Source organism: Anticarsia gemmatalis, chromosome 8 (genome assembly GCF_050436995.1).
Source record: "Anticarsia gemmatalis isolate Benzon Research Colony breed Stoneville strain chromosome 8, ilAntGemm2 primary, whole genome shotgun sequence".
In the NCBI taxonomy this organism is placed as follows: Eukaryota; Metazoa; Arthropoda; class Insecta; order Lepidoptera; family Erebidae; genus Anticarsia; species Anticarsia gemmatalis.
The window spans coordinates 4896106-4905034 of record NC_134752.1 but is presented as its reverse complement, the minus strand read 5'-3'; the positions used below and the strand labels follow the sequence as shown (position 1 = coordinate 4905034).

The 8929-nt window shown below is 37.0% G+C and overlaps 1 protein-coding gene across 1 annotated transcript in view; it reads right to left on the bottom strand.

Moving 5' to 3' along the window:
* Positions 1-247: 247 nt before the first annotated feature.
* The window catches only part of LOC142974755 (meteorin-like protein), a 34291-nt gene continuing 25609 nt past the window's right edge, over positions 248-8929 (bottom strand). Inside the window, exons 2-5 of the mRNA XM_076117251.1 lie at positions 6283-6494; positions 5434-5724; positions 3182-3329; positions 248-2089 (exon numbers count right to left, since the gene is read on the bottom strand). Of these exons, the coding sequence (XP_075973366.1) occupies positions 1837-2089; positions 3182-3329; positions 5434-5724; positions 6283-6494 (904 nt within the window). The 3' untranslated portion in view covers positions 248-1836. The remainder of the gene's footprint in view (positions 2090-3181; positions 3330-5433; positions 5725-6282; positions 6495-8929) is intronic.

Genomic DNA, 8929 nt, shown 5'->3' with positions numbered 1-8929 from the left:
ATGATTTGTTGTTTTTGTAGGTACCTCAAAACTTCCTATAAATTGTGGGTATAGTTCGACAACTTAGTAGAGAGCCTCGGCACGTATAATTTGTAAGTGAACGTCAGCAAACTGGTTACCTTCAGCATAAGCTTGAGGACTGATGTTCTAAATTCTGAATTAAGGATACCCTGTAACTTACTACATACATGGCTCTCTACTAAGTTGTTGGACTATAGTATTGAGAGACAAAATAAAAGATAAAGAATATTTTTCAAACTATTTTATTCAACAGTTTTACTTTTTTACATATAATATGTATCTTTAACACTATTTATTGTCAATATCTATATTTTCGTATATACAATAGGCACTTGTTAACATATCGTTGTAAACTATATCACATACCGACAACTATACTTAGAATTTTGTACAAATATATTACTAATATTCACAATGGCTGAATGGTATTGTTCAGACACTAAATAGACTTTGTTTATATAAAATGTTCTGTGATTGGAAGCACATAGAAGTTTTATATGAGCACCATAATTTACAGAGGTACTTATGTTATAATTAAAAAAGCTTACTGCGAATATAAAATATAAAAATAATATAGTAGTAACACAAAAAATATAAAAATGGTGTCTTCACCCAAGTTGCCTTGAACAAAAATATGACCACTAGTTATTCGGCAAGTAAAAGCTTCGTACAATATAATGTTGTATCAAATATACCCTAAAGACGCTTGGTTATTAATTTAACGTTTAAATGGTATGTCGTTATAATGACAAGCTTAGCATTAACAGAAACTATCACACGTTTTGATACCAATAGTTTCAACTGACTTTTTTATTAGTACAACTGTAAGCAAACAGCTAGAGCAGTATGTAATCTAATAAAAAACTAGGCACTTTTTATAGCCTAATTAATGAATACTGGTGATGTCATAGATCTTATTATCCTTTATTTTATAATTAACGACACTTCAAATTGTCATAATTATACCATTGAACGTTTCAAGATGTCAAATTTATACGTTTTTTCACATAGTTAGCAATTAGTTCTGTTCTACTTTAGCAAAAAGTGAAACGGACTAAAAGGAGCATTATACAATATCCAAGCGTCCAATTAGGCATATTTAATTTTGTGAATTGACTTCATAACTATTGCTTATACGGTTTTTTGTTACAAAATAAAAGTTCTAACAATTGTTTACAATAGTGGCACTGGAAGAAAAATAAAGAATATGCTCTAAATCACACTTAAAACTGCAATATATTATGTCTAATTATGGTGCTTAATTAATATGGCTTTATATTTCCCACTTAAAAATAATATGTACATTTGAGATCGACCTTACGTTTTACTATGAAGATCTTACATATTTTGGCACTCTGGACCACATTTTTCTTTATAAACTACGATATAAACATTTACAGTAAATATAAAACATTTGATACATAAATAAGAATAAGTTTTGTACAATATTGCATTTATACGCAAGCTGATTTTATGGCAAGCAGTAATATAATCTATGTTCAAAATAATAGGAGACGAACAACAGTGTTGCACTGTTGAATCAATATATCTATAAACTTTACACTACACAAGTATCCATACACTTCTCTAGAGTTCAGGAATAAAATCACTCTTCAACGACAGGGGAAGATACGACCCACACCACAACGAAATCCACTCGCAGTTTTGGATGGTCTCTCTAACAGTCCACATGGTTTGGCAACGGGCAACTGCCGTAAATCCATTTTAAAACCACCTAACATAATTCCGACTGTATGCTAGGTTTACGTCACCATCTGTTTCCCTCTCTTGTCACAAGTCCAGCTTCCCACTGTGCTAATGTTGCAACAAACAATGTGCTGTACCTTCGGCGTTTCTTCTTTTAACAAGTTCGCTCCAGTCATGTATTCTGGGCGCACAGACCAGGGAGTATCGTCCCAGTCTCCGGCGCGCCATGACTAGGAACTCGCCCGCGCCCGCGGCCGCCCCGCACACCGATGATACGTGCACGTGCGCGTGCAAACTGCGAGCTTTCCGTCTTCTGTGGTTACGGTGTGTAGTGCGCTCTATTGTGTTGTCTACTTCGTACCTGATGAAAGAGGTTACACATAAGTATGTTGTATAATTTTCGCAATTAATACGTCAAAGATTTATCTCTCCTTTGCGTTATAGGCTTGTAGCTACATCACCAGTCATGTCAACCTTATCGGAGCTCATCTATTTTATGAACATGAATTTTGTGGTATCTTTCAAAGTAGCGCTATCGTAAATTTTACCATAAATATATCTTAAAATATCTAAATTACAAAACGCTGACATGTTATTTTTGGATACGAACGATCGTTAAGGTAATGTAATTATGTATGTGCTCAGATAACCTTTGATAACCTGTTGGACTACGACCTTTCTCTTTCTGTCAATAGACCCGAACTGAGAGAAAGGACGACGATAAAAGGATAGGATAATTTTTCTTAACATTGTTGATTTTTTTTACTTCACCAGGTCGTTTTTTGTTATGCACATCACTCCATTTACATTGTCCAAGAGATGCAACATAGATAAACGGTTAACTTTATAATACAGCCCACTTCGTGTTGCGGAGCCGAGCGACAGTCTAGATGCTATCTACAACAATTTAGTTTCTCTGAAATTATTATCTGATTGAGCAGAGGTGGACAAACAACTTCATACTAAAATTGTCTTAAATGTTCTACACTGATCATCGTCAAAGTTTTCCTCCAAACGTCGGCGTCGCTCGCTTACGTAAAAAATAATTAGCTTCTTCAAAGGTCATCATCAATTATGTATATGGCGACAACAATTATAAGGCTACAGCTTTCCAATTCTACACACTTATGCGTACAGTCCCGCAGACTCAAAAGAAAAGAAACGACGCTATAAATGGCCACTAAAACCTCCGACCGCAAGCTTAAAAGGCATTGCGGTCTCCTCCATATCGTCTTCGATTCCAAAATGAGACAATTATTTCTATAGCCTGTATTTAATTTGAATACATTTATGTATGTTTATATATGTAACATGCGATATAATGAATCCATCTGTCATCTTTTTCGCTTGGACACTGATAGCGCGACGTGCGCTCGTGCACCGCATTTGAAGTAAGACCACCCGTGATTGGCTATGTGTTTGCTTTTTTGTATATTTTCTTTATATAGCTTACCTATAGTAATCGTCTTGGTCGTCAAGGTCCTGTTTGTCTCTTTGATCTTCGCCTGCTGTTGCTCTGATCAGCTTCGTTAACCGGAGAGTAAGTTGGGTTGTGTCCAGGTCCTCGCGGATTTCACTGCCCACGATCACTCCACGAGATACTGTTGACAAAAAGAAATACAATTATAGGCAACAATCATTTTGCGAAAATGATTAAAGATTTCTGCTATCAACATTACCCAAAAGTCTGCTCTATCTAAAAATTTTAAAAACGAACGCTCTTAGCCGCATAGAACATAATTATTTAATTGAGAACGAGTTCTCCGTAATCGACTTAATAGCTCGAAATAAAATCTATTCGGAGAAATATCACAATCAAAATTTTAATGTAAATCTAAAATATGATTGAAAATATCAATTTTAATATCGAAATATCAAAAACTCATATTGATTAGGCCGGACTTTTGAATGTTTTGTTTAATAACACAAGATTTTCTTAATTATAGTAATTGGTGGAGCGCAAACAAATTAGAAGTTATAAAGTTTAATCACTGACTATCTCGGAGCGTGTTTTAAAACACAATCGAGTCGCAGCGGTGTTTTTAGACGATGTGATGAAGATACAACTGCATGAACACTCGTAAAACTGTTTTAGAGACGTGTTCCACTGTTCGTAACGTGCATGTGCATTATACTGTATAGGGACATAATTAACTGCATCAACGTCAGTCAATAGTAAGTACCAACAGGTATGTTTTATTTTTAATTTTTACCACTATAAATTACTTATTATTTATTTATTTTGTCCCGAGTTTATTTATTTTCTTAAGAGCGCAACGTGATTAATGGAAATTTAAAACAAAGCCATAAAAACGTCCTTTCATTAATCTCCGTGAAAATGGAGCAGTAATAAAACTAGCGCGCTACAATGTCATACAAAGTACCAGCGTGCCTTAGAGGTACACTAAACTGGTTCGCTCGCGACATCAGATTTATTGTACAGATATTAATCACCGTGTCGCCATTGTTCGCGACGCCATACATTTTTTGTTCCTTTAGTGAGTAAGCGCAAAATGTACCCGGATTTTTTCTACGCCGAGCTTTTGTTTGAGATATATAGAGAATAGACCACTCTTTGGTAAACGGTCATCAACCCGCGGGCTCCAACCGATAATTACATACAAGCCTTTACTAACGAGCCATCACGTCTATCTTACCTCTATACTATCAAGACAACTGTTAATTTAATTGTAAGTTAGTGTTAATACTCGAAACTCTTATGAAATACCGATGTTATTTACGTTTCTACCATTGTACGCTAAGCCTATTAATATATTTCGAATAAATAAAGCTTGTGTTCACCGGTAACCAATGATTCATAAATTACATATTCTAAACGAGCGAAGAAACAATCGGACAATAATTTCCCTTTCTTGACAATTTAACAATGGCTTGTCATTTTTATTTGACAAAGAACCTTAACACGTAGGTTGACCGAATGAGGAAAAAAATATCAGCATTTTTATGTGACATGACAAACAAAAAATCAATGATACGTGTTGGAGGCAGCTAATAACGTGGGTGCAGCGGCGGCGGCGCGGCGGGGCGCGGGCTCGCTGCAGTGACATAACTCCTCCACTATTATAATTTATCAAACCAGAAAAAACTATTAACATTAACTCCCCGCCGCGTCGCGTGCCGCCATACCCATACTTGTCTATCCGGTATACACTTGTCAAGCGCGGTTGTTACCCACTTCAATTGAATCTAAGCAACCGTCATCCCGGCGGCAGCGCAGCACTCACTACATAATAATATGCAAAAGCTTCCGCGCTGCTGACTCATGACCGCTTAGAAAAAGTCATCTAATCTCGTCAAATAAAAGATTCTACTAGCATTTAGCGGCGATACAAAGGCCTCCACAAACAATACTTAAACGTTTTTTCGGTACATCCATTTGCGTAAAAACGTAAGATTATTTTTAAAATAACAAGCCCAGCGGGTAATAAATGGTCGGGGCCCTGTGTAAATACTTCGTGGTAGCTAAACGGAGAAAAATTATATTCAAGTAAAACAACGTTTAATTTAATTTCAGGCGCGAGGAATTTCGATGATGGCGACAAATTACGGTGCGGCTGCGGCGGCGCGGGTTTATTAACATTCAACGGCACAGGCACAGCTTCTGGTTTTCTGATTACTCATTATTGCGGTGAAGTAGCTAATGGTTTAACGTTTTAGGTTGTCGTGTGCAATCTTAGTTCTTACCGAGGTCGCTGGTGCAGAAAGCGAGTTCTAGTTCTGATTCGGTGCAGGGCCGGCAGTCTGCTGTGGTAGGATCGTAGTGCCGCCTCACTAGCGGCCTCGCTTCGTATCTGAAGGTAGCCATTTTTCTTTTAGTGCCCTCTTCGGGTTCTGCCTCTACGTAGAGAGCAGCTCTTCCCTTCCGGCTGCGAAAACATCGCAATTCTCTAGGATCACCGTCATTTGGCGCATACAGCGGCAATAGCTTGTGCGCACCTTCAACAAAAATGCGAGCTGGAAACCGCTCCGCGACTTCTGAAAAGAGATTTTAAACTAAGTACCTTAATATTAAATCATTGTCATAAACTAAGGTCTTTCTGGTCTTGGTATTGCAAAAAGTCAACGCGCAAAGCGCTTGCCATCTGACATCACCCCCAACGCCTACACACTGAGATAAGAAATAAAACGGGAATAAATAAATTCAAGGCAACGGCAAGTATGGCATTACGAGTGCATTTGTAAAGCCAATGAGGCTTGGAACATAGGGACATTTACTAGAAACTAACATACAAACTCGGTAAGCACGCTTTTATGCAGGACAAATATTTGTACAGACTACAGTTATCTATTTTAGTTGGGATATTTTGCGATAGCTAGATAGTATGAATACAACAAACTGCTAACAGTGCAATAGAGTCTTAGTAATGGTAGAGTCGACTCAATAAAAAACTGATAAATAATAATTGTTTAACTAAATTAGAAGGAAATTCAGATTAGAATATTGCATTCACTTTAATGAGCAACCTTTTTATGACTTAGGTATAAGATTCATATATTTTATCTGAGTAATACGATTGTCTATGATGATTTTACCTGTATCATTAAGTCGCAATTCATGGAACAGATCAGGCGGGTCTGGCCTGCGCATGACTCGCACGCACACTTTGAAGTCGCGCTCGTCCGCGGGCAGAGGCGGTCGGAACAGCAGCCTCAATGCCCCTCGAGGGTACACCCAGGAGATCGTTCCTTCTCGACATCTCAGGTACACAGGCGTCACGCCCCGCTCTGCCGTCGCCGTTAGACCACTGCAAAGGACATTCAAATTAGAATATGAAGTTTCAAGCTCTGAACAGGTCTGTTCTTTACAGGCTACCTTAATAAAACTTCGTGGTTGATTAAAATAGGGACACAAAAATTGTGCTTCGCACAAATATTCGGTTTGGATTGTCAAAATTATTCAAGTTTGGCATTCATTATTGCAATTTGTAAATTATTCGGTTTAATAGTTATAAATAAATCAATCAACAAATATGTCTTTATATGCAGCACACGTTACATATGTTTAGCTTACATTTATTTACTTGTCGGAAAGTTGTCTTATTCATATTTGGTCGATTTGATTGGAACGTGGCTACTGCAGTCATTAATTTCAACAGAGAGCTCATTACGTATTCTGTGTCCAACATGACATTGTGGACCGGCTCATTTATTCACTTCAATAAAAATTATTAAACTACACTTAAATTGCTACCGTTGAGCGAAGTGCGCTTTTACGAGGCCACTGCCTGTATCGACCGTTGTCTCTTTATTGTTTAAATTACATACTATAAGGAACCATATTGAGTTGTCATCGACAACGGGTTCGTTAATTTATTCATATACTGGCTTAATATAGCCTTTACTCGTACGTTGTAGTCTGAGTTTACTAATGGTATAATGGAGTAGCGTAAAGCGAACTTGTTCTGCTAAACTCTGCAGGTTTCGTAAACCGGTCTGGAGGGCTTTATTAAATTGGATCAACATTGGATCTAGATGGAAAGTTGTGCGGTAGGGAGTGGTAGATGGAGGCACGCGATCGAGGTGTCATTTCTCCCGGTATCTCTCGAGTGCTCCCATAAACAAGCCGTGAGCGGACAATTGTATCTGCGATCAGCGGCACGTGGGCCGCGATTCTGGAGTAGCGCCCACGCTGGCCCGACCACACGCCATAAAGCTAAAATATACGACACACCACACTATAAAACGATGCCACGTAAAGATTTTACACGGACCGACTCCACACCAATAAGAACACGACGGAGCTTTTATGTTAGAGTGCATTGTCTGTGTGGCCCGCGTGTCTCGCGCTTGTACCTCTACGTCTTGCACTACATGTCCACACTTCCTCGCTGTCACATCTACTTGTATGTAAATAAGGACCCATTTACAAACTGTTTTTCTTTAAGATAACGCTGCATATCAACCAAGTATTTATACTGAGTATTTAGAGGATTATTATTATCCTAATTGGACTTAATGTTCATTTTAATTGTAAGCTAGGTGTGTACTCCGATCGGTGTCGATCATTATAAGTCTCACTCCTACGCGCGTCGCGTGTAAATAAATCCCGATCGTCCCGACAACACGTACATTAATCAAGCTTCGTCTCCAACTCTGAGGCTCTTCGATTTTCTTTTATTAGTGACGCCGAAGTGGAATTTTGTCGCGTCATATCCTACTTTCACGTCATCAGGGACTTCCTTAATCCCTACTAATGAGCGAATGTTGAAATATATGTATTGTAAATGAGCAACTAATAGCAACAAGTGGGGCTCATGTGGTCGACGTGCCCCGTCGCGACACACACGTGGAAGGTTAGCTCACTACCCTTGTCTACAGGGGTTAACAACCTTCTAATACTATGAAAAGGGTTACTACCTGGACTCCAAAGATTATTTCATTTTGGTAGATCATAATGTTCATTACATTTTTTCTGACCATCAATATACAAAGCAATTTTAAACGATCAAGCGTAATTAAGAACAGAGTAAGATTAATAAATTGAAAGTTGTTTTACATATTCGGAGATACAATTCAGGCTGCACAATTTGTGAACATAAAATCGACTTCAATTAACTTAATTATTTGGCTTAGAATTTGCGTCATAGACACAGATTTATGCGGACATTTGGGTATTTTATGAGTTAGTTTACCGAGTTAGTACCAGTGTTGGGCAAAATTTAGTTTGATTGATGATTGATGATTAAGATTAAATTATTTAATCATGACTAATGAATAATGACTAAAAAAATTCAATCATGAGTCGTGATTGATGATTAATTAGTGTTAGTGTTAGTTATTCAATCATGACTAAAATTTTAATGACTAAAAATAATAGTTAAATAAAACTAAGCTTTTCAAGTCTACGTTCCATGACTGTTGATTTGTTAATCACAGGTTTTTAATTAAAGCTAGTTTTACAACAGAATCAGTTAATTTTTTTTTTAATTTACACAGGTACACATTTGCAAAAATAAGTTCAGGCTAATTCAGTTTAAAATAATTTAAATTGCTTTTTAAAACTACGCGTTTTGAAAATCAAATTTTATAAATAATGGAATTATCTTCTTTCAGTCAACTTAAGGTGGTGATCAGTTATAGTTTTATAGATGTGTTCAATTAAACTAAAATTATGTCACCTGAATTATTTTTTTTAGTTTAATCATCATACAAAAATACAATAAATTAGTCATCAGTCATT